The 26,566-nt window shown below is 41.9% G+C and overlaps 1 protein-coding gene across 1 annotated transcript; it reads right to left on the bottom strand.

The window, feature by feature from the left end:
- Positions 1–3,207: 3,207 nt before the first annotated feature.
- On the bottom strand, positions 3,208–26,566 carry msh2 (mutS homolog 2 (E. coli)). The gene is made up of 16 exons (XM_047375993.1): positions 26,310–26,566; positions 25,325–25,473; positions 15,046–15,330; positions 14,627–14,773; positions 13,094–13,243; positions 10,797–10,930; positions 9,653–9,852; positions 9,466–9,575; positions 9,250–9,373; positions 8,106–8,256; positions 7,910–8,007; positions 7,342–7,587; positions 6,438–6,642; positions 6,110–6,357; positions 4,637–4,812; positions 3,208–3,511 (listed from the first exon to the last, which is right to left on the bottom strand). The coding sequence occupies exons 1-16, from the start codon at positions 26,521–26,523 to the stop codon at positions 3,335–3,337; spliced, it is 2,814 nt and encodes a 937-aa protein (XP_047231949.1). The 5' UTR covers positions 26,524–26,566; the 3' UTR covers positions 3,208–3,334.

Genomic DNA, 26,566 nt, shown 5'->3' with positions numbered 1-26,566 from the left:
CTGGTAGCCAGTCTTCATTGATTGCACATTGCACCAGTAAGAGCAGAGTGTGAAGGTTCAATTAGCAGGGTAAGAGCACAGTTTTGCTCAAAATATTGAAATGCACACAACATTATGGGTGACATACCAGAGTTCAAAAGTGGACAAATTGTTGGTGCACGTCTTGCTGGCGCATCTGTGACCAAGACAGCAAGTCTTGGTCTTGTGATGTATCAAGAGCCACGGTATCCAGGGTAATGTCAGCATACCACCAAGAAGGACGAACCACATCCAACAGGATTAACTGTGGACGCAAGAGGAAGCTGTCTGAAAGGGATGTTCGGGTGCTAACCCGGATTGTATTAAAAAAACATAAAACCACGGCTGCCCAAATCACAGAATTAAATGTGCACCTCAACTCTCCTGTTTCCACCAGAACTGTCCGTCGGGAGCTCCACAGGGTCAATATACACGGCCGGGCTGCTATAGCCAAACCTTTGGTCACTCATGCCAATGCCAAACGTCGGTTTCAATGGTGCAAGGAGCGCAAATCTTGGGCTGTGGACAATGTGAAACATGTATTGTTCTCTGATGAGTCCACCTTTACTGTTTTCCCCACATCCAGGAGAGTTACGGTGTGGAGAAGCCCCAAAGAAGCGTACCACCCAGACTGTTGCATGCCCAGAGTGAAGCATGGGGGTGGATCAGTGATGGTTTGGGCTGCCATATCATGGCATTCCCTTGGCCCAATATTTGTGCTAGATGGGCGCGTCACTGCCAAGGACTACCGAACCATTCTTGAGGACCATGTGCATCCAATGGTTCAAACATTGTATCCTGAAGGCAGTGCCGTGTATCAGGATGACAATGTACCAATACACACAGCAAGACTGGTGAAAGATTGGTTTGATGAACATGAAAGTGAAGTTGAACATCTCCCATGGCCTGCACAGTCACCAGATCTAAATATTATTGAGCCACTTTGGGGTGTTTTGGAGGAGCGAGTCAGGAAACGTTTTCCTCCACCAGTATCACGTAGTGACCTGGCCACTATCCTGCAAGAAGAATGGCTTAAAATACCTCTGACCACTGTGCAGGACTTGTATATGTCATTCCCAAGACAAATTGACGCTGTATTGGCCGCAAAAGGAAGACCTACAACATACTAATAAATTATTGTGGTCTGAAACCAGGTGTTTCAGTTTTATTGTCCAACCTCTGTAGTATAAAGTCATATTTATAAATTAGAATATATGTTCCAAAGAGGCTTGTTTGTCAGATTAAAAGAAACTTGAAAATAAAAACCTTTAAGCAGGTATTAATCATACATTTTATTAAGCCTGCATTTTGGTGTTAAAATGTTTTTTATTGGTCTGATGTTAATCTTAAATGTGTTTTCATTTGCTTTAAGCAGAAAATCAACATAATTGCAAAGGTCAAATCGCAAAACAAAAATAAATTCTTGAAAACATCAGGTTCTGTGTAATTAATCTATAAAATATGTTTCATTTAACAAACTGAGTTACTGAAAAAAATGAGCTTTTCAATAATATTATATTTTATTTTATCTATTTTATATTAAATGTCTCTCAGACATATGTATTTTACATACATTGATACAAAGGAAATCATGAGAAGCACAGAATAATGCCCGAATAAGGTCAAAACTTTGCTGGTTTGCTTTCTTAATGTGCTATACTGATAAAACTAAAACCTCCACTGTTCTGGGCATCGAGTCACAGGTCTTCAGAGTATAACCTCAATTACCCACACTAAAACTCATGTTGTAATTTTATGAAACGTAACTAACAGTGGAAACAAGACAGAACACAAGTTTGACACCAGAAAGCGTGACAGGGATGAAGTGATGGGACCAGACAGCGATGGCTACCCTGCAGATACGCCTGTTCCAAGGCGGAGCTGATTATTGACGTGCTTCTTGGAAGCGTTGATCAGCTGAACCTGCTTGTTTTGACACAGAGACCTGGTCCACGCCGGGGTTTAGGTCTTTGTCAATCATGCTATGGCTGGAAAACAAAAAAAATATTGTGGCTCCCTAATTTGAATCTGAGATTTGATTCAAACATCTAAAGACAGTTGGGGACACTGGCTTTTATTTAGGGGTATCAGAGTAATAAGATCCAAATAAAACAAACTCAAGAAGGGGTTTGAAGACTTTCGCAATCCTCTGTAAATCACTCACGTCCGAGCAACTAAAACAAGCCTGACAAGTAGTCGAAGACCAAGATGCTCACAGCATTTAAGGGTCTCTTTAATCATGCCTAGAGGTGATCTGATCCCATGAAGCCTGGAATATTCGCAGGGTTGGTCCTCTCCTCTGCCACCATGCATCTACACAGTGGTCCTTCATGGTAATGATGAACCAGCCGTCTAGCAGAAGTGGTAGACTTTCTTCTTGTGAAAATGGGTCTTTTAGCAGGAAGATTCAAAAGATGACAAAATCAACCATATTTCATCTCAGCTCTCGGATCCTATGTTAAAAGCAATTATTTCTTGTTGGATTTTGTTTCCAGCTCTTAGTAAATGTATTAGAGATTAGATTGTCATACAATGTCGTGTGTCAGATTAGAATATTGAATTCGGAACATGTCTTTATATCAATAAATCCAATAAATGTAACCAACACTGCACATGCATTGTTGGTCTGCACGCGGACCAATTAACAACCTAGACTATCCCATATTTTTTAGTCCATGCGTGTAAATGGGTTACCCAAAATGAAACGTTTACATGGTTCCTGACTAGAAACATGAATTATATGATAAATTGGTTTGCCAAATCTTTTCCAGTTGCGATATATAGAAGGAACTAAACTATCTCTCTTCTCTGCATGAAATCAGAGCTCTTTAGGGGGTAATCTCGATTATGCATGCATAAAACACATGCTACAGTTGAATTCAATGTGATCAACAGAGGAAACATTGACACCAGCGAGCTATATGTGAACAATGTTCACAGCCACCAGATAACGGTGGCGAGCCTTCAGACATGCCTATTAATTACTTAACGACCCTATATGACGCTCGGGTTCTTGGAAACCAAGATCAGATGAAGATGTGTTGATACAGCAACAATCAAGGTCAGGGCATTGCAACATCTTAACCCTAGCAAGCTCTGATTTTATTTGAATTCTTTGAACCAAAAATCAAGTTAATATTCAAACAGCTGCAGATCAACTGTTTTCCATCAAAAAGTACACAAAAGGAGTTAAAGAAATTCTTTATTGAAAAACTTTACATTATAGGCGCACTAGTGTTGTTCCATACAGTAAACATGAGCTTTAAATGTAGCAGGGAACAGAACATGAGAATGAAAAAAAGAGAATAAAAAATAATCAGGCCATTTTTACAGGAGCGCAGCGAGCAAGTATCTCGCTGATGTACGTGTTGTTTTTGGCGACCAAATCCTGCTTCATTCTCCTGAGGTCCACTTTTACCTCCTCCTCAGTCATGGTGGCAACAGGAAGTGCCTTCACCTTCTGCAGAAAGTCCTGGATCAAGTTTTCTCCCACCTGAAAAAGAGGTGAGACAAAGATTATTAGGTATAAATTGTAAGAATCGTGGGAAAAGCAAAAAATAATAAAGAGCCATAAAAGACCAACATGCAGCTTTTGTTCTCTCCACACACAGCATGATTGAGTAAGTGTATTATTGTGAAGTGAACGTTTTTTAGAAATTAAAATCTGAAAAGTGTGGTGTATATTAGTTTTAGCCAACCTGATACAATACGTTATAGAACCACCTTTCGCTGTGATTTCAGCTACAGGTTTTTTGGGTACAACTAACCGCTTTACACATCTGGAGACTGAAGTTTTTGGCCATCCTGATTCATCAATGCCTCAAGCTCAGTCAGACTGCATGAAAACTGTCCGTGAGCATCAATTATTGAATCTTGTCATAGATTGTCAATTGGATTTAGATCTGGACTTTGACTAGGCCATTCTAACACATTGATATTCTTTGATCTAAACCATTCCATTGTAGCTCGTGCTGTGTGTTTGGGGTCATAGCTCTGCCGGAAAGTGAACCTGCAGCTTCCCATCCAACCATCTTCCTATTAACTTTAACCAGCCCACCCACGGCATGATGCTGCCACCACTATGTTTAACAATGGGGATGTTGCATTTAGGGTGATGAGCAGTGTTAGTTTTCCATCAAACATAGGGTGTTTGCATATAGTTCAAAGAGTTTTATTGTAGTCTTATCTGACCAGAGCATCTTCTGCCAAATGTTTCCTGTATCCCCTGCGCGAATGCCAACGGGACTTCTTGTTGCTTCATTTCAACAAAGGCTTTTCTCGTGCCACTCTTCAATAAAGTCCAGATATGTGGAGTGCACAACTAATAGTTATCCTCTAGATAGATCCTCCCACCTGAAGCAACGGTTATACATTCACACAGCGGCTGTCTCGAAGGAATTGCATTCCTACTACAACTCTAACTTCAAAGTTTGACCTTGTGTTACGGTAAGCTGTTTTTACAAGTCCAACAAACATGGAATATTTATTCCCCTTGTGTATATGCTTGTAAAAACAAACATGCTCTCAGAATCTACCTTGCTGCTCTTGCTGTTTGGTGAGTGCTACATGCCATACCGAAAAATTGTGGGGAGACAAAATAAAAAAAATCGAGTCTTACTTGCTTATCAGTCCGCCGTCTCTTGACCTCTAGCTCTTCCTCCTGCTTTGAATCATCCCCCGCAGGTTCCTGGAACTCCTCCAGTTCCTCTGCCTTGTCCCTCGCCACCGCCAGGACTGACGGAGGGAAGCAAGCCAGCTCAGCAACGTGGATCCCAAAACTCTGGTCACAAACACCTGGGAAAGACAATTCAGCTGTTTGAGTTTATTTAGTTGAGAAATTGCAGTTCTTCTTTTTATCAAAATCAAAAATATCTGAAGTGTATAAAGAGGTTAACCCCAGAGAAGTAAATTGTTATTCTATTGCTTTATGAGATAGTAAGGATGCAGTCATTGGAAAAACTAAATACAGCCTTACTTTAATATAGTACTTAAGTGAGATTCAGATGCTGCTTATCAAATGCACTTCATTAAGTGATCACCTTGGTCACATCTCTATGAAAGCATGACTTTGTATAGTTTGCTAGGCTGTAACATACAGGTGAGTGTTAACAGAAATCAGCAGTTATACTGGGGTCTCCAACGACCCTTTCTCTACATGCTTTTCTTCACCTGCACAGAGCTTTTACAACTAAATGGCACAAAGATGATTTTTGTTTTCACAGGGGTTATCAATTGTTTTTGTACATTTTAATGGAAGGACAACTTGGTTTGCTTTACTGAAGACACTTTGTTTTGTGTCTCATTGTATTATTTCTCTTTGCTCTAAAATCCCAAAATTGGAAAAGTAAAACCCAGTTTTCATAGGTTATATGTTTAGTTAAGTTCAACCAGGATTTGCAGCTCAGATAAATCTTATTCAGGGGAAGTGAGCACAAAAACAGCCTATTGGATGTAAAGACTGGTGGCCCATCTCATGCACACTGTGATAATTTAGTCGATCATAAAGTCCTACCTCTTATGCTAAAGAGTTAAATTTGATACCATCTATTTGACAGATGAAGATGGGACAGGTCATCAACAGGACAATGATTAAGAATGGAGCCAGACACTTTTCAGCTGGTCTGGCTCAAAAATCCCATTTTTTCCAGTCCATGAATGCACCCTACCGACGCAGTTAAAGGTTATGACTTCTCTGGCAGTTAAATGCATTAAGGGAAATCTGATCATCTGCATTAGCAACAGTACGTTTTCACTGTGGGGGTTTTAACTCAGTATAGAAGAGCGAATGAAAGGAAGCATTCTGAAATATTGGTATTTACAAATTAAGCGCAACAGATGTCAATCGCTCCTGAAAAGAATCGGTTTTCCTACAGAGTTATGTCTGCTGCCTCTTTCATTGCTCAGCACAGTTATGAGATTTTTGATTAAACTACAAGCTGCCAATACCAGCAATATTTAAGATCAATTCACAGCATCCGAACAGCATGATGCTGTTTTACAGTGGGGATGGTGTGTTCAGGGTGTAGTTTAAGCCCTCCCAATTTATTTCTATCCATCTCTCCATCCACCCATCCCTCTCTCCAGTGCTGACCTGGTTTGACTCTGTACAGCATCGTAAGCGTGTTGTATGACGTCAGGGCGGTGACATGCAGGTTGTAGACGGACGGCTGTTGCGTCGCTAGGCATGTCAGCTCGTGGAAGTGCGTGGCGAAGAGGCAGAAGCAGTTGATTTTGGAAGCAATGTGTTCACTGATGGCCCAGGCGAGCCCGAAGCCGTCGTACGTAGAGGTTCCCCTGCCGAGCTCGTCGATGACGATGAGGGAGTTTTCCGTGGCCGAGCTGCAGGCACGAAGTAGAGGTTAAGAAGAGATGCTTGTGTTTCCATCATGGGGGTTCTGAGGAGGTGTGTTTGTTCTCACCGCAGGATGGCAGCAGTTTCCAACATCTCAGACATGAAGGTGGACACTCCCTTCACCTGGCTGTCTCCTGCTCCCACTCGGGCCAGGACGCTGTCAATCACACTGAGCTCCGCCTTCTCGCATGGCACGAAGCAGCCGATCTGAGCCATCAGCGCGATCAAACCCACCTGCCGGATAAACGTGGACTTTCCACCCATATTCGGTCCTGTAAACACAAAACAATATACAGATGAAACCATATATTTACACTTACTATAAAAACACATCAGACATTTACATACATTCTCTTAGTATTTGGTAGAATTGCCTTTTAAACTGTATGACTTGGGCCAAAGGTTTTAAATATCCTTCTACAAGCTCTCACAATAGTTGCTGGAATTTACTAAGCCAGGTTTGTAGGCCGCTTGTTCTCACACACTTTCATACATTTTCTATGGAACTGATTATGGCTTTGTAATGGAATCACTGACAGTGTTGTCCTTAATTGTAACTAATTTGGTGGTATACTTGGGGTCACTGTCCATTTGGAAGATGCATTTGTGTCAAAGCTCTAAATTCCTGTCTGATGTCTTCAACTAAATCGTGATGCAGCCACCACCACAGCTGAGGTCATTTCTTTTGATTTTTTTCCCATGATGTCTTACAGGTAGTGTGTTTGAGGTGTTGCCTTAAAATGCATTCACAGATGTGCCTTCGTTTAACTCAAATGTTTTGAATGAACCTATTTGAAGCATATAAAGCCATAACATCATCATCTGGGCTTTTTAAAATTGTTTGCCGCCATAGCAATCTTAGTTCTTGTCACAAATACATTTTCTAATTATTCTGGCATTTAGCAAACAGAAATAATTTTGGTCAGACAGTTAGGAAAAAATGGTCACATCCTCTGCTGCAGCATGTCCACCTGTTATAATATAGAAGCTCCTCTCCCCCTGGACGAAGGTGATGTCGTTGGGTATGAAGGCGGTGTCTGCATCCGTCTCCATGCAAGGATGTCTGGCCTGCAGCAGCTCCAGACGCCTGCGGCCATCATCCAGGAGTTGGGGCCGGACGTACGGTACTGGAGCGGACACGGAGGCCACGGCAAAGCTCGCCACCGCGTCGAGCTGTGCGATGACGTCGCTCAGCGTCTGAAGGGGATCCACGTAACCTGGTGGCACACAAGCAACAAAAACAGTGAACTAACGGTCACAGATGAAAGACTGGAGTATGTGCCGCCTACCAAATGAGATCCATTTGATACAAAAATGCTAGCTGACCAAAACCTCACCCAAAGGAACAATAATTAGGCCTTAAAAGGACTGTATAATTTAGTAATCTTTCGAAGAATGTGGGTGAAATCATTTAGTGAAAAGTGCCTAAAGCGGTTTACAAGCATTCATCATTTGCACGTACACCACAGATCCTTCTGCTGGTTAAATCAATGCCATGCTGTCATGACACCACGCACAGCATGTGATGAAAATCCGTACCTGAGGCGATGATGATGATCTCTTTGACGATGGCGTTCTGGGCCTCCTCGTACTCCTCTCTGTTCCTGGTGTACTCCTCGTTCAAAGAGCTCAGCTTGCTGCAGATACGTGATGGAGAGATTTCAGGGGTCAGCGCATTAGCACCCCTGGGTGGGGTGCGGAGAGGGCTGACACATATAGACGTGTGAGCATGGACCTGTTTGTGAAGCGGACTCCGTTCTTCTGAACATCCAGCGTGGTGAACTTCTTGTTGTTCCTCAGACTTTTCTCCTCCTTGCAAGTGACTCTCAGGTAGAAGCCCAACATGGCGTTGGACTCCAGCTTCACAGTTTTACCAGCTTCTAGACCTGCAACACAAAAGTTTGTATAAATGTCTTCAAAAAGTGATCCAAATAAAAAATATCTCTTGCATTTTATTTCACTTGAAAACTTCATACTTATACAGGCTCAATTTTTCAAGTTCTCAGCCCATTTTAAAGTACTAATACTAAACCTGACTGTGAATTTAGAAGTGGTAGGTCAATAATGATGGAGCCTGCAAAAAAATAAAATCAGAGTGCACACAAAATGGAAAACAAATGGATGAAGAGACAGATGGATGGACAGAGCGGTGAAAGGATAGACTAATGGAAATAGATGGATGGTTGGACAGACTGATGGGACAGATCGAAAGATGGAAAAGCAGATGGATGAAAGGATGGACGCATGGATACTTTTCTCCAGACTGCATAAGGACACACAGAAGACATTTACAACTTGTTACTTCAAGTTGTTGGTGCTCCATCTGGTTCATAAAGCTAATGAATTGTGGGGTGTACTCAGTTTTTTACACTGTGCCCCTGTTGTTTTTAACATTATACCACATATTACTGTCCATCTGGGCTAAACCACTCTCTAGAACATAAAGAAGACTTCAAATTAGACAAGAAGCACGAAGGTTTTCACTGCAGCATTTAAATAACTAACAGATTTCTTTCTTGTTTGCTCTTAAAATTCTTCCACTAGTCAATTGGTAGAACCGTCCCTCTATTGGACACACCTCCAACACCATTTTAACATCACTGAAGTATCAGTAAGACAAGGAATATTAGTGTAGTCATCTGAATAAGACCACAGAACAGCTCCACAGGCACCTGAGAAGGTCGGGAGCCCAATTAATAGCTTTAATAAATTACAGCACATGGCAATCATGTGCTGAAAAGGATTTGCAAAATCTTTCTTTCACAGCAAACCTAAGAGAGTCTCTTTAGACAACTAACCCTCTTTAATTTTAATACTAAATTCCTGTCTTCTGTGGAATAGTATGTTTTCAGTTGTGTGCTTCTACATGTTGTGATCACCTAATTCTCTGGCTGCACTGTTCAGCACAGTCTGCATGCTTTTCTCCAGCGCATCCATCCTCTCTCTCAGCTCACTCAAAACGGGATCGAACGATGCCTTCACCAGGAACTCGTGGTGGTCGATCTACATGTGTTGCCAAATACAAAAGGAGAAATAAATCTTGAAGATGGAGTTCAACACAGAACAACATATTGGATCTTCACAATGAACCACACCTGATTCATGTCCAGAGTGGTTTCAATCATCTCCTGGTACTTGATGAAATCCGTTTGTAGGTCTGCGAGAGGCGAGATGAACACCGCGTCCAGCAACACCTTGTAGCTGCCTTTAAACACAAATAAATCGACGAGTTTCATAGTCCCAGATCTGCAGAGGCCTGCTGGTCCAAAACCCAGTGCATACCTGAGTCTCTCTCCAGAGCCATGATGAGAGTGGGGATGTGGCTAACGGCCTGGTAGACGCGGTAGCAGTCCTGCAGCGTCGCTGTGTGACGGTGAAACTTTTTGGCCAGGCGGTGAAGGTCTGGAAAGCGTCGCAGCAGATCCTCCTGACAAGTCTGTCTCAGCTCGGAATCGCACACAAAACTCTCCACAAGGTCTAGTCTAATCACACAAACACAAGCCACCCTGGTTGCTTTAAAGATTCCTACAGGACAATGCACTTATAGCTTCACCCCAAAGGTTCAGGGTAAAGCAAAAACCACACTATTTGGTGTCAATTATTAGCAAGGCGATCTGGTTTTTTTTGTACCCTGGTAGATGCAGTAGAAAGAGGGGGAGCTGAATACTTGCAGCAGAAAATTACCCTGGCTTGGATTTTCTGCAAATAACTTGTAATGGATGAATTTACAATAATCTTGACAACGCTTCTTAAACACAGCGATAGATTTTATTTGACTTATAAAGCTTGGATGACTATCTCAGCATACTGTCAATTACCCATAACCAGGTCTAAATTCAAGTCTTTGTCTTCTGCTTATCCAGGGAGGAGTCACGGGGGCAGCGATCTCAGCAGAGACGCCCGGTCCTTCCTCTCCCTAGACACCTTGTCTAGCTCCCAAGGCGTTCCCAGGCCAGCAGAGACATAGTCCCTCCAGCATGTCCAGGGCCTCCTCCCGGTGGGACATATCTGGAACACCCCCCGAAGAAGGTGTCCAGGGGTCATCTGAAACAGCTGCTCGAGCCGCCTCAGCTGACACCTTTCAATGTGGAGGAGCAGCAGCTCTTCTCAGTGCTCGTCCTGGATGGCCGAGCTCCTCACCCTATCTCTAAGGGAGTGCCTGGCCACCCCACGGAGGGTGGCCAGGCTTGTATCCGGGATCATGACCCAAAGTTCATGACCATAGGTGAGGGAAGAAACCTACACCAATCGGCAACTTGAAAGGCTAAGCTCTCGCTTTACCACAACGGACCGGCGCTCTCCAAGTCTGCCATAATTTTAAAGCATTTATTTGTCAGTTACTACTACAGCTTTACAGTCATCATCTAAAAATCCAACATCAGTGTTCAAAGTGAGATAAAGATTTGAAAGATGCTGCCTTTTGTACCTTTCCTCTATTTTGGTTTTGTCCATAAGTGGCTGTTTGATCCACTGGTTGACCAACCGCTGACCCTGTGGAGTACGGCACTTGTTCAACAAACCAGCCAATGAATGAGCTCCACTGGTGTCGTCAGGCGAACCCTGAAGGGAACAGTGTGAACACGTCAAAAATGAATCGATCTCCAGAGCAAACATCCAGGACGGGAACTGAATTTGAGGTAATATTTATTAATATAACTGAACTTGACCTGAAATGGTAGCCAAAAATTACATACCTCAGTTGTGTGCTGATTTTAAGGATACCCACAATTTTTAAAAGCCAATCAAAAGAGGGAATAATGAGAACACAAACTGCCTGAACCATCTTCTTTCACCTGGTTAAACAGACCTCCAACTTGGTGCTTCTTGACCAGCCATGGGTTTCTGACACAAATGCTGGTAATCACTTTCCTAAATGACTAGTTGTGAATTCCCACAGCATAAACAGAAAACTGGATAATAAAGATCCAACTGGTTCAGCCAGCGGTAGAGCTGCAACGACTAGTTGAGGTAATTGTAATTCAATTCAAAAAGTGAAACTCATTACTTAGATATATTACCAACAAACTCATATATTTCAAGCTACACTGCTCAAAAACATAAAGGGAACACTCAAATAACACATCCTAGATCTGAATGAATGAAATACTCATTTAATACTTTGAAATCAAATTTATTAACCAATAGAGGCCTGGATTTGGAGTCACACACAAAATTAAAGTGGAAAAACACGATACAGGTTGATCCAACTTTGATGTAATGTCCTTAAAACAAGTCAAAATGAGGCTTAGTATTGTGTGTGGCCTCCACGTGTCTGTATGACCTCCCTACAACGCCTGGACATGCTCCTGATGAGACGGTGGATGGTCTCCTGAGGGATCTCCTCCCAGACCTGGACTAAAGCATCTGCCAACTCCTGGACAGTCTGTGGTGCAACGTGACGTTGGTGGATGGAGCGAGACATGATGTCCCAGATGTGCTCAATCGGATTCAGGTCTGGGGAACAGGCGGGCCAGTCCATAGCTTCAATGTCTTCATCTTGCAGGAACTGCTGACACACTCCAGCCACATGAGGTCTAGCATTGTCCTGCATTAGGAGGAACCCAGGGCCAACCGCACCAGCATATGGTCTCACAAGGGGTCTGAGGATCTCCAAAGAAATGCCACCTCACACCATTACTGACCCACTGCCAAACCGGTCATGCTGAAGGATGTTGCAGGCAGCAGATGGCTCTCCACGGTGTCTCCAGACTCTGTCACGTCTGTCATATGTGCTCAGTGTGAACCTGCTTTCATCAGTGAAGAGCACAGGGCGCCAGTGGCAAATTTGCCAATCCTGGTGTTCTCTGGCAAATTCCAAGAGTCCTCCACACCCATTTGTGGACGTCAGGCCCTCATACCATTCTCATGGAGTCGGTTTCTAACCGTTTGTGCAGACACATGCACATTTGTGGCCCGCTGGAGGTCATTTTGCAGGGCTCTGGCGGTGCTCCTCCTGTTCCTCCTTGCACAAAGGCGGAGGTAGCGGTCCTGCTGCTGGGTTGTTGCCCTCCTACGGCCTCCTCCACGTCTCCTGGTGTACTGGCCTGTCTGGTATTGCCTCCAGGCTCTGGACACTACGCTGACAGACACAGCAAACCTTCTTGCCACAGCTAGCATTGATCCTGTATGAGCTGCACTACCTGAGCCACCAACATTCAAAAGTGACCAAAACATCAGCCAGAAAGCATAGGTACTGAGAAGTGGTCTGTGGTCCCCACCTGCAGAACCACTCCTTTATTGAGTGTCTTGCTAATCGCCAAAGATGTCCCCCTGTTGTCTTTTCCATTTGAACAACATGTGAAATTGATTGTCAATCAGTGTTACTTCCTAAGTGGACAGTTTGTTTTCACAGAAGTTTGATTTACTTGGATTTATATTGTGTTGTTTAAGTGTTCCCTTTATTTTTTTTGAGCAGTGTATATTTTTTTGTTTAGTTTGATGATCGTGGCTCACAGCAACTGAAAGCCCAAAATTTTGTGTCCCAGAAATGGAAAAGAAGTAAAGGTGAAGTGCTCTAAAACTTCACAATAGATGGCTCCATTGATTGTGGATTTCAGAAACCCAAGAGAAACAGATGACATGGAACCCCAAATCATCATTGACTGATGAAAACTTCACACTGGACCTCAAGCTGCTTGGATTCTGTTCCATTTCACTCTTCCACAAGATTCTGACCACTGGCTAAAACTATTAAATCCCACAACTCTGGTTATGGTCACTGACCTGGAAGAGGTTGAGAGCTCTGACGGCAGCGTTGTCCAGCCTCATGTACTGACCCAGCTCCAATGTGGTGAGGCTAAAAGAGTTGAAGTGGGACTCATCGGACAGAAGCTCGAGGAATCGCACCACCGCAGCCAAACATGACATGGCGACCTGAGAAAAAACCCACACAGATTCCATTTCAGAATCAGAATCAGCTTTATTCGCCATCTTCCTGTCCACAAACACAGAATTTGGCTTTGGTTCCACCTAAATAAAATATTTTTGTAAATATTTATATATCGTGTTTTTACAAAAGAGAAAGAATTAGAGCAAATATTCATGGTATTGATCTGGTGTTTATCAGAGAGACAGCCTGGGGAAAGAAACTTTGTGGCAGCTGGTTACAAGACCGCTCTGTAGCGCCGACCTGAAGGTAAAAGTCTAAACAATTTGTGTCCACAGTGTGTGGGGTCTGCAGAGGAACCAGAAGTGATCCAAAGTCGACACAGTGTTACTGAGGACGGTGAGGGGAAGCAGTGGGGGTTTTCGAGAAGTCCACCATCATCTCCACTGTTTTGAGCAGGTTAAGTTCCAGGTGGTTCTGATCGCACCAGTAAACCAGCCGATCCACCTCATGTCTGTATGCAGACTCATCAGTCCTGGATCAGACCAACAACAGTGGTATCTGCAAACTTTGGAAGTTTCACAGATGGGTCTCCTGAGATGCAGTCGTTTGTGCACAAGTCATATTTTGGCTTATATGAAGGAGACAATTATAATATGAGGCAAAACAAAATATGTATGTTTTATCTGTATCACTTTGTTTAGGTAAAGCCTCCAGCAATTTATAACAAAAAGAAAGGAATCCAGATAAATAGTCCAAGTTCAAACCAGAGTATTTAAACACATCCTTGTCAGTGCAATCGAAGCACTCCTGAAGATTAAGTAAAAAATCATCAGTAGGAACAGGAACAGTTCTCTGTTCAACTTTCTGTCTTTTAATGGTAGTTTGGTAGGAATGCACCGAATTTAGAGACTTTTGGTGACATACTGGAGAAAATACTTCAGAGACTTGAACAAAGAAAAGATCAAAATTAACCATAACAAACCGAGAAGAGTGGAGGCAAGCTGACTGGCGCCACTGCACATTTTTCAAAAAGATTTCTATGTCCCCAACATCAGCCTTGGCATGAAAAAAGACAACTGTGAGAAAAACTTGTAAATTAATTTAAATAGAACGGTCGGACATAGACAGACAGCACCCACTTTCCTGTCGGTCAACTTACAAAATAAAGGCCACTAGTGCCACAAAATAAAAAAATAAAAAAACTCAGTAAAGTACAAATGTTTCATATGATTTGGCACGTTTTACTTTAACTGTACAGTATACTTTTGTTTTAAGTGACAAAAGCTCCAAAACTGCAAACAAGACCGATTTTATCACTTGAGCCAAAGCTAAACAAGAAAAAAAAAAGCCGAATAGCCTATCAATATTAATTTCCCTAATAGGGAAAAAAAAACTAAGCACAAAAATATATTTTCTTTCGTCGTCACCTGCTTGTCCAGTTCGGGCAGCGTATTGCTCGCCACAGTCTCTCCTCTCTTAGATCTCAGTAGCCTGTTGAGATCCTGGACGATGTCCTTGCTGCTGAACTCTGCTCTCTTTCTGTCAGAGACCAGCACACCGCCACGTTGTACCACCTGCACAGACACAGTAAAACCAACCAGTGTCATCACTCAACAATCGCACCTCAACTCCGCCTATGCACTAACATTTGCCATTTTATGTGTGATCTCTTATCAAGAAATCAGCGTAATGATAGCAAATAACAGAAGAAGCTGCATCTAAGTCAGAGTTTTCATAAAAACCTTAAAACTGAATCCAAGGTTACCTCACTAAAACACCGATTCTTCTTACTTGTACAAGCCCCTGATGTTTATGTTTTTCCGAGAAGAGCTAAACACAAACACACCTCCCGCAGCTTGTTCCCATCCGCGCTGCATTCACCCTGAGCCAAAAGACACTCTTTGGGACTGATCTGGACGAGCAGGGACTCCAGGTTGGAGAAGATCTCGTTGTCCGGAAACTCACACACCCCCATGATCCTCTGGGCCGCATCCACGTAGCCGACCCCGACCACTCGCTGCCCGTCGGCTCCTGTGCTTAACCGTACGGCGACCACCCCCGCGCAGCCTTCGCCTCCGGTTCCACCACCAAACAGAATGTCCTCGAACTGGGTCAAGTTTCCTGGAGAGGCCTGTATTAAAAAGCAAGGAACACAAAACAATAAACACAGCTGGACATCTGTGTAGGAGCCATAAATGAAACTGGGGTGGTTTGTTGGATGTTTGATTGTTTGGATTTGGAATTGTTTAGCAGTATAATGGAATACTGCAATAGATTTAAAGGTAATGTTGAACAATGGCTGAATGAACCTGATGAGTTACTTCAGAATGAAAACCCTCAAGAACCTAATTTTGTTGTTGCTGATGAAATGAATGATGAATTTCAAGTGCCAAAGTTAGCTGTGTCCTCAGAGAAAATAGAGGTTCTGCAAAGCAATATAAACCCAAGTGACAGTGTGTCAAACGTGGAAAGCAGAGCAAGTGCATCACATACAGGTCCTTCTCAAAATATTAGCATATTGTGATAAAAGTTCATTATTTTCCATAATGTCATGATGAAAATTTAACATTCATATATTTTAGATTCATTGCACACTAACTGAAATATTTCAGGTCTTTTATTGTCTTAATACGGATGATTTTGGCATACAGCTCATGAAAACCCAAAATTCCTATCTCACAAAATTAGCATATTTCATCCGACCAATAAAAGAAAAGTGTTTTTAATACAAAAAACGTCAACCTTCAAATAATCATGTACAGTTATGCACTCAATACTTGGTCGGGAATCCTTTGGCAGAAATGACTGCTTCAATGCGGCGTGGCATGGAGGCAATCAGCCTGTGGCACTGCTGAGGTCTTATGGAGGCCCAGGATGCTTCGATAGCGGCCTTTAGCTCATCCAGAGTGTTGGGTCTTGAGTCTCTCAACGTTCTCTTCACAATATCCCACAGATTCTCTATGGGGTTCAGGTCAGGAGAGTTGGCAGGCCAATTGAGCACAGTGATACCATGGTCAGTAAACCATTTACCAGTGGTTTTGGCACTGTGAGCAGGTGCCAGGTCGTGCTGAAAAATGAAATCTTCATCTCCATAAAGCTTTTCAGCAGATGGAAGCATGAAGTGCTCCAAAATCTCCTGATAGCTAGCTGCATTGACCCTGCCCTTGATAAAACACAGTGGACCAACACCAGCAGCTGACACGGCACCCCAGACCATCACTGACTGTGGGTACTTGACACTGGACTTCTGGCATTTCCTTCTCCCCAGTCTTCCTCCAGACTCTGGCACCTTGATTTCCGAATGACATGCAGAATTTGTTTTCATTTGAAAAAAGTACTTTGGACCACTGAGCAACAGTCCAGTGCTGCTTCTCTGTAGCCCAGGTCAGGCGCTTCTGCCGCTGTTTCTGGTTCAAAAGTGGCTTGACCTGGGGAATGCGGCACCTGTAGCCCATTTCCTGCACACGCCTGTGCACGGTGGCTCTGGATGTTTCTACTCCAGACTCAGTCCACTGCTTCCGCAGGTCCCCCAAGGTCTGGAATCGGCCCTTCTCCACAATCTTCCTCAGGGTCCGGTCACCTCTTCTCGTTGTGCAGCGTTTTCTGCCACACTTTTTCCTTCCCACAGACTTCCCACTGAGGTGCCTTGATACAGCACTCTGGGAACAGCCTATTCGTTCAGAAATTTCTTTCTGTGTCTCTTGCTTGAGGGTGTCAATAGTGGCCTTCTGGACAGCAGTCAGGTCGGCAGTCTTACCCATGATTGGGGTTTTGAGTGATGAACCAGGCTGGGAGTTTTAAAGGCCTCAGGAATCTTTTGCAGGTGTTTAGAGTTAACTCGTTGATTCAGATGATTAGGTTCATAGCTCGTTTAGAGACCCTTTTAATGATATGCTAATTTTGTGAGATAGGAATTTTAGGTTTTCATGAGCTGTATGCCAAAATCATCTGTATTAAGACAATAAAAGACCTGAAATATTTCAGTTAGTGTGCAATGAATCTAAAATATATGAATGTTAAATTTTTATCATGACATTATGGAAAATAATGAACTTTATCACAATATGCTAATATTTTGAGAAGGACCTGTAAATCAGCTTCGGGAGGAAAATCATCTGTTTCTTCAACAACTTATGTTCGTCTCAAAGCTGAAGCTGATTTGGCAGCTTTAATGGTGAGACAAAAACTGTTAAAAGAAAGACATCAAGAAGAACAAATTTTAAGAAAACGGAAGGAACAACTCAAACTGGATGAGGAGATTGCTGCTCATGTGGCAAAAGTGAGTGTATTAAAATCTCAAACCTCCATATTAAGAGGAAAAAAGTCCATAACAAAGAAGCTTTCAGATGGAATGAACTCACGTGAAAAAGGGAACAATTAAGGCCTGTTCTCTATCAGCTGATGCAAGATCCTTTGTCTCACAACTAAAAGTGAAAACTACAGAAAAGAATGTTCCGATCCAGCAATAAGACCTAAGGAACATCCTGGATCACAACAGTTGCATAGCATGCCTGTGTCTAATAAAAGTAATGCACCTCAGTTTATTGACCAAGAAAGAACACAATTTCAACATCAGAGGAATCCAAATATGAATCATAGCTCAGGAGAGGACGATCATAACAATATGCTGGACATAATGAGGAAACAAAATGAAATAACAACATTATTGATCCAACAACAATCTCTTTCATCTTTACCAAAAAGAGAAATTCCAGTTTTCAATGGAGATCCACTGAAGTATCATGCATTTCTGAAAGCTTTCGAGAATGGAGTTGAAAGCAACACAGAGAGGTACAGTGATCGCCTATATTTTCTGGAACAATACACTGCTGGTCATCCAATGGAGCTTGTGCGAAGTTGCCAGCAACTCAATCCTGAAAGCGGATACATTAAAGCAAAAACCTTATTGAGAGAGCAATTTGGGAATGAGCAGAAAATTTTACATGCTTACATGGAACGGGTTTTCTCATGGCCTCCAATAAAAACTGATGATGTAACATTACTTCAGGAATACAGTCTTTTCCTTAGAGGATGTTCTAATGCAATGGAGGAAGTACAGTACCTGGATGAGTTGGACATCCCAGTCAATATGATATTGGTCATAAAAAAGTTGCCGTACAAACTGCGGGATAAATGGAGGACTACAGCCTGTGAATTACAAGAGAGATGCAACCAGAGAGCTAACTTTACTGATATTGTCAACTTTATTGAGAGACAAGTGAAAACCTTACGTGACCCTGTATTTGGAAACATCAGTGATGCTCCATTATCAACAATGAATAAATGTGTGAACAAACAAGGATCACATCCTCATGTTAAGGTAAAAGGGAGTAGTTTTGTTACAGATGATGTTCCACTGGAAAAAGAACAACATATGAAAGTAAATGAACATATTCTGACAGCACAGAGAAAGTGTTTTTATTGTAGAAGAGGACATGCTCTGGCATCATGTGCACGATTGGAACAAAAGACCCACAAAGAGAAGATTGGCTTCTTTATGGAGAAAGGCATCTGTTTTGGCTGTTTGTGTATTGGACATATCAGTAAAGATTGCAGGAAATGGATACCTTGTGAAAAATGTGGGCTTAAACATCCTACTGTATTATACATTTGGATCAGGGTAGTACAGCAGTCTTCTGTACAGAGAACTTGATGCACAAGCTAGGACTCACTGGAAGAAAAACTCACATACTTTTAAGGACGATGGGACAAGAAAAGATTGTGAGTAGCCATCTTGTTACGGGTTTGGATATGGCCGGGCTGAGAGAGGAGAACTTTTGTGAGTTGCCTAAAATATATACCCAGGGGTGCATGCCTCTACAAAGCGGAAATATTCCTACACAACAGGCTATACAAGGCTGGCCTCACCTGAAACATGTTTCTCTTCCTGAGATAAACGCTGACATCGAGTTGTTGATCGGAATAAATGTTCCTAAAGCTTTAAACGCCTCTGGAAGTCATATGTAGTGTTGGTGACGGTCCTTATGCAATCAGAACACTGCTTGGTTGGACTGTTAATGGACCACTTACAGGAGAAAGTGGATACGCAGCGTATGAGGAGCTGCCAGAGTTAACAGTAAACAGACTGTCAATTGTGAAGTTGGAGGAACTCTGCCAGCAGCAATTCAAGACAGATTTTCCTGAGTGTAACACAAAAGAGCATCAAGGATTATTCAGAGAGGATCATAAGTTTATGGAATCGGTTACAAGCTCTGTAAAGCAACACAATGGTCATTATCAGATCAGATTACCATTGAGGGAGAAGGATCTTCTAATGCCAAACAACAAGAAGATTATGGAGCAGGGGCTTTACAGCTGAAGAAGAGACTTCAAAAGGATTCTTCCTTTCATGCAGACTCTGTTGCCTTCATGGATGACATTGTTATCAAAGGCTTTGCTGAAAGGGTATCTAACGATGAACTGCAAAGAAGCAATGGAAGAGTCCACTTCATGGGATTTATCATCCCATGAAACACAAGATAAGAGTCGTCTTTGATTGTGGTGCCAGTTTCCAAGGCACATCACTCAATGCACATTTACTATACGGTCCAGATTTGACCAATTCATTGATTGGGGTGGTGACTCGTTTCAGAAAGGAACCAGTGGTGATCATGGCTGATATTGAGTCAATGTTTCATCAAGTCAAAGTTCCAGCAGAAGATGCAGATTTATTGAGGTACCTATGATGGCCAGAAGGGGATCTAACTAAAGATCTGGCAGAGTTCAGAATGACTGTTCACCTTTTTGGAGCGACATCGTCTCCAAGTTGCGCCAATTGTGCTTTAAGGAAATGTGCAGAAGACAATATGGATGGGTTCAGTAAAGAAGCTGTGGATAACTTGTTCCACTCTTTCTACGTGGATGACTGCTTGGTGTCTGTCACCTCAGAAGAGTAAGCAGTGTCAATTTATCACGAGCTTGTCTCCATTTGTGCTAAAGGTGGCTTCCAATTGAGAAAGTGGATAAGTAACAGACGATCTGTTTTGGCTGAAATTCCTGAAAGTCATCGAGCCAAGGATGTTCAGAGGATGGACATGAACAAAGATACTATGCCTGTGGAGAGAGTGCTCGGAGTTGAATGGTGTATTCAGTCAGATGCATTCTAATTTAAGATCATAATCAAAGACAGACCATTGACCAGAAGAGGAATTCTGTCCATCGTTCTTTCCATCTATGATCCTTTAGGAATATTAAGCCCTATTGATTTACTGGCCAAGAAAAATTTGGATGACCTCAGCAAGAAGGCATGTGAATGGGATGACATTATACCTAAATTCGCTGCCAAAGAATGGACAAACTGGTTGCAAGAACTCCAATTTGTTGAAAATTTCAGTCCCAAGAAGTGTTTGAAACCAACAGATTTTGGAGAAGTGGTCAGTGCACAGTTGGACCATGCAAGTGAGCATGGATATGGGACTGTAACCTACTTGATATCACAAAATGCAAACTCCCAAGTATACAGTGCTTTCCTCATGGGAAAAGAGTGGCTCCTATGAAATCTGTGACAATTCCTCGCATGGAACTCGTTGCTGCCAAAATGGCAAGTCGCATTGATGCGTTATGGAAAAGAGAACTGCATATGCATTTGAAAGACAGAAGGTGCATCCGTGTTAAAATACATCAAAAACGAGACATCAAGATTTAAAGTGTTTGTTGCGAACAGATTTTATGCGATTCTGAAAACTTCCCATCCCTCTCAGTGGAAATATGTTAAAAGTTCAAGCAATCCTGCTGATGTGGCCTCCAGAGGTTCAAAAGTGGATGCGTTCCTCACAAACACATTGTAGATGTTAGGGCCTGCCTTTCTGCTTGAACCTGAAAGTAAGTGGCCTGTTACCTCACATGAGGTGCATGAAGTTTCTATCGAGGATCCTGAGATCAAGAAAGTTGTGGAGTCAATCTGTTACAGATGAGGGAAGATCTTAATCCAGTGACTTGGATGTTTCATGATTTTTCCTCTAGGATTCATCTGAAACGGTCTGTTACTTGGATCTTGAGATTGAGGAACTGGCTTCAGTCCTGTTGTCAGAACAGAAAACAAATAACTATGGATCTTGTCGAGATGAATTTGAACATTGAGCAACAAAGGCAGTTGCTGAAGGATAAAATGGACGTGGTCAAAAAGAAAACGGACCATGGGTTTCTTTCAGTGAAGGAAATAAGAGAAAGTTGAGCTAGAAATAATAAAGTTCTGTCAAAAAATGACATTTGATGAGGAGATCTCAAGGCTTAAGGAAGGCAAAGACGTGAAACCTGCTAGTCACATTTATAAACTCTGTCTGGTGGTGGAAGATGGTATTCTGAGAGTTGGTGGCCAGCTAAGGAGATCATCTATGCCTGTAAAATCTAAACATTCCATAATATTAGAGCAAGATCTCCACATTTCAGATCTTCTTCTAAGGGACATCCACCAACAACTAGGACATGGTGGGCGTAATCACATGCTGTCCAAGTTGCGAGAGAAATACTGGATTACCGGTGCTAGTTCAGCAATCAGAAGGATTTTGTCAAAGTGCATTATTTGTCGAAGAATAAATGCTAAGCCAACTTTCCAGCAAATGTCTGATTTACCTTCAGACCCTTTGAAGTGAGAAGCGGAAGAAATATTGTGAAGAGGTATTGTGTTATTTTTACCTGTCTGGCGATAAGAGCTATACATATTGAGGTTGCAGCTTAACTGGACACAAACTCCTTCATAAACGATCTCAAGCGTTTCATAGCAAGGCGTGGTCAAGTCCAAGAGTTTCGGTCAGATAATGGGACAAACTTTATTGCAGCAGAGCGGGAGTTAAGAATGTCTATCCAACAATGGAATCCGTCACAAATCAGCAGTGTCCTTCTGCTGAAGGGAATAAAATGGACATTTAATCCTCCTGCTGGTTCAAATCCTAAAGGATCCTGGGAGCGGCTGATCAGGTCAATACGGAAGGTCCTGAACTCCACCTTAAATGTGCAACATCTAGATAAAGAGTGCCTTCAGACGGTTTTCTGTGAAGTGGAAGCTATACTTAATAGCCGTCCAATTAATAAAGCCTTGAACGACCTTGAAGCCTTGACACCGAATCATCTGCTACTCTTAAAGACTCAACCATCATTACCACCTGGAAATTTCCAACAGGCAGATGTGTATGCATGAAGACGATGGCGACAAGTTCAGTATATGTCTGACTTGTTCTGGAAAAGGTGGGTTGAAAAATACTTACCTCAGCTACAGGAACGTCAGAGATGGCTTGGAGCTAAGCGCAATCTTGTCCCCGGTGACATTGTGCTTATTATGGATGGGACAGCACCTTGCAATTCTTGGCTAATTGAAAGACTTCTGGAAACGTTTCCAGATATAAGAGGATTTGTACGTCAGGTGCACATCAAAACAAAGAACAGCATGTTGGATCTTCCAATAACCAAACTCTGCCTGCTTAAAGAAGCAAAGGACGGACTTTTATTGAATCCTTTTATTGACTTTTATTGAATCCTGGCCAGACTAAACCTTTTCACTTTTTAGAAAAAAAAAATAAGAAGAAAATAAAGGAAAAAGAAGATATTATGTGTAATAAAGATTTTGTATGGACTTAAGTCTTAACAGGTTTAATCTAAATGTCTCCTACTGATTTTAAAAGTTTAATTATTATGTGGTAACTTCATAATTAGGGGCTGGTGTGTAGGAGCCATAAATGTAATTGGGGTGGTTAGTTGTATGTTTGATTGTTTGGATTTGTTGTTTTTTGTTGCTGTTTGTCAATGTCAATGTGGGTCAACTAGATAGGGGCGGAGTTTTGGTGATTGGACATATTAACCCACCTGTCGGAGAGTCAAGGGAGAGAGGAGAGTGGGTGTGTTGGCCGCTGTATTTTTTGTTGACCGCTATCAGTCGAGATTATTTGTGATTTGTGTTCGTTAAGTCGTATTCTTTGGACACGTTATTCTTAGTTGCTTATTTTTCCTTAATAAAGTAATTAAAAGGCATTTTTTCGACCTGAGTGGACCCTTTTTTTACGAGCACGTCGGATAAGGAACGGCCCAACTTCAGCCACTCAGCGGCTTGCAGTTTGTCTCCTGAAGTCGCTACAATCTGATCTGTTGTTCCGTGATTCGTTGATTTTTTCCCCCCACCATTTTATGTTTGTCCTCTTTGTTATTGTATAATATTAAATACACTTATAACCACTTACTTCAGTATTATTTATTTTAAAGAGGATATTTGAGGTTTCCTGTAATATTTACATTTTAAAGGTGGGATTTTGCTCACTGAATAGATGCACAAAGTTGGTTTTGTGTTTTATATTTTCACAGTGAGATTTTACAGATTATAATGAGATTTCACAAAACATTGCAGATATTTCTTCTTTCATACTTTATTAACGGTTACTGATGTTTTTTTATGTAGGTAAGAGAATCAAAGAGATGTCTGATAGTTCAGAATCATTGCTAACTCAATCAGCATCTTCTCTCCCATTACAAATTTTATTTGGGGCTATTAAACCAAATCATGGAGTGACAACAACAAAATTGACATTTACAAATCGTAAAGAATTTTACAGGCTTTTAGGGTTACAAAAGCATAATTAATTAATTAGGCAAAATTAGAAATATCCTATCCAGGAGTGACGCTGAAAAACTAGTCCATGCATTTGTTACTTCAAGGCTGGACTATTGTAATTCTTTACTATCAGGATGTCCATAAAATGCAGTTAAAAGCCTTCAGCTGATTCAGAATGCTGCAGCAAGAGTTCTGATGAAAATTAAAAAGAGAGATCATATTTCTCCTACTTTAGCTTCCCTTCATTGGCTCCCTGTTAAATCCAGAATAGAATTTAAAATTCTCCTCCTCACATATAAAGCCCTCAATGATCTAGCTCCATCATACATCAGAGATCTGATTGTTCCATATGTTCCTAACAGAGCACTTCGTTCTCAGACTGCAGGTTTACTGGTGGTTCCTAGAGTCTCTAGAAGTAGAATGGGAGGCAAATCCTTTAGTTATCAGGCTCCTCTCCTGTGGAACCAGCTCCCAGTTTTAGTCCGTGAGGCAGACACCCTGAGTACTTTTAAGGCTAGGCTTAAAACTTTCCTTTTTGATAAAGCTTATAGTTAGAGTGGCTTAGGTTATCCTGAGCTATCTCTGTAGTTATGCTGCTATAGGCTTAGGCTGCTGGAGGACATAATGACTACTTTCACTCTCTTTGCTACATTCTCATACTACTCTCCAATTTTGCATTATTTGCTGTTGTTTCAGCTTTTAACTTTATGTTCTCTCTCTTTTCTCTTCCTAGAAGCTACACCTGGCCTAACTCTGTATCTACCTGTGACACCTTTCTGGAGGGGGGCATCGTCCAAGCTTCTGCTGGCAACAACTTAATACTCACCTTCTACAGATGATCCACTTGGCCCTGTCTTTCAGTGTTTAACCCTTTCTCTCCCCTAGACATGGCGATTGACTGAGCTTTTACTGTAACTAATTATATGTGCTCTCTTTCAGACTCTAACCTTGAAAACTGGCTCAGAGTTTATCTGTTCTTTCTTTCTAGGTGAAACGACTAAAGGAGCTACATCCATTAACATTTACTTTTCCTTCCCATAGAAAGTACTTCTGGATCAGTGCTTCTGTGTTTTTTCTGTCTCTGTTCTCTCAAACCCCCAGTCGGTCGTGGCAGATGGCTGCTCACACTGAGTCTGGTTCTGCTGGAGGTTTCTTCCTGTTAAAATGGAGTTTTTCCTCTCCACTGTCGCTACATGCATACTCAGTATGAGGGATTGCTGCAAAGTCAACGCCAGTGACTGTCCACTGTTTCTTCATGCTCATCCAGGAGGAGTGAATGCTGCAAGTCACTGACTCGATGCAATCTGCTGGGTTTCCTTAGATAGAAAAACGTTTTATCCAATTTGAATAAATAACTGAATCTGACTGCACTGTTCAATGGTTAGGATTAATCGGAATGTACGTACCTGGCTTTGTGAAGTGCCTTGAGACAACATGTGTTGTGAATTGGCGCTATATAAATAAACTGAATTGAATTGAATTAATGCAGCAAGGCAAAAATAAAACTGGAATTACAAAACCATAGAAAAATTTTCTGTACTTTATGCTCCAAGCTAATTTTGATAGTTGTATGACAAATTTTTTGTACCTTATACTCGATCCTCCAGTCATGCTCCTTGCTGCTCTTGCTGTGGTTCCTGTACACCTCCACTCTATACTGCTTCACCAGCAACAGCTCCTTCACAAAGGCCTCAAAGTTGAGCTTGCGTAGGATCACGCTCTCCAGCTTACGGCTCCCTATTGTCCCACAAGCAAACATTTTATGGAACACAAGCAACCTCAGAGCTAAATAAATACATGGTTCCTCCTCCGACTTTTTCAGACACAACTTTCCCAATCCCAAATAATAATAATTTCAATTTGTATAGTGGGCAGAATTCAAATAGGGAACCAGGAAAAAAAAAGAGATTGGAAGGAAGGAAGAAGATGGGACACAAGAAAGGATGGAACACAACAGAGGGAGGGAGGAAGGAATGATTCCTGCGGTCCACACTTCTATTTCCCCCAAACTCATAAATGTGCTTTGCTTTACAATCCTCTCAACACTTTTTCCTTCCACTAAACTTTACATTATTATGCTTGGATGCAGAAATCTGTGAACAGTCTGGACTGACTGATTGTGTAAGCCATAACTTAACATTTCATTATTTGATAATAATAATATTTAATAATTCAGTTCTTTAATTTAACCCTTAGTGGGTCTTAAGTAATATTCAAATTTTCTGATAACCTAAATTTGGTTTTTCATTAGCTGTAAGCCATAATCATCTAAATTAACAGAAATATATTTCACTGTGTGTGTGTTTAATCAATCTACATGAATCACTTTCTTAAATCAGCTGCTGCAATAAGTTACATTTTCAATAATATTCCATTTACTGAGATGCATTTGTAGTCCTGAATAATCGTAAACCAACTTTAACCTTCACCGGATGCTGCTAATGTATTAGCCACTTGCAGCTATATCTTACTGCATCATGACACAACAAAATGAACAAGCTAGAAACTGAATGCACGCTTCGAGCAGCTTAATGTTCTCGGTGCAAAGAAAAGCCGCAATTAATCCCTGTTACCTGAACCCAGATATTTGATGACTCCGTTAGTCTTGAAAACCTCCTTGGCAGCAAATAGCGCGTCCTTCCCGTGGACGGTGTAGTAGTCGTTCCGGTCGAATATCCTGAAGGTGGTGTCCGGTTTCTCCGGCATGGAGAAAATAAAGTTCAGAAAGCCATGTTCGGCCGCGCTGTCCATTGACAGGTTCTGGTTCTGCTTCGGCTGCACTGCCATGCTGCGATCTCCCGCCACCAAAGGAGCCAAACAGGAAGCTACG

The sequence above is a fragment of the Girardinichthys multiradiatus genome, chromosome 10 (assembly GCF_021462225.1).
Source record: "Girardinichthys multiradiatus isolate DD_20200921_A chromosome 10, DD_fGirMul_XY1, whole genome shotgun sequence".
Lineage (NCBI taxonomy): Eukaryota > Metazoa > Chordata > Actinopteri > Cyprinodontiformes > Goodeidae > Girardinichthys > Girardinichthys multiradiatus.
This window is presented reverse-complemented; position numbering and strand designations above follow the sequence as displayed.

What these genes read in the sequence shown, in the direction of transcription:
- msh2 (XM_047375993.1), bottom strand. Translation starts at nt 26,523, where the DNA reads ATGGCAGTGCAGCCGAAGCAGAACCAGAACCTGTCAATGGACAGCGCG. An exon ending in GAGCTTCTATATTATAACAG is followed by an intron (nt 6,643 to 7,341) that starts GTGGACATGCTG and finishes TTGTGTTTACAG; the next exon opens with GACCGAATATGGGTGGAAAG. An exon ending in GACGGCGGACTGATAAGCAA is followed by an intron (nt 3,512 to 4,636) that starts GTAAGACTCGAT and finishes CCTCTTTTTCAG; the next exon opens with GTGGGAGAAAACTTGATCCA.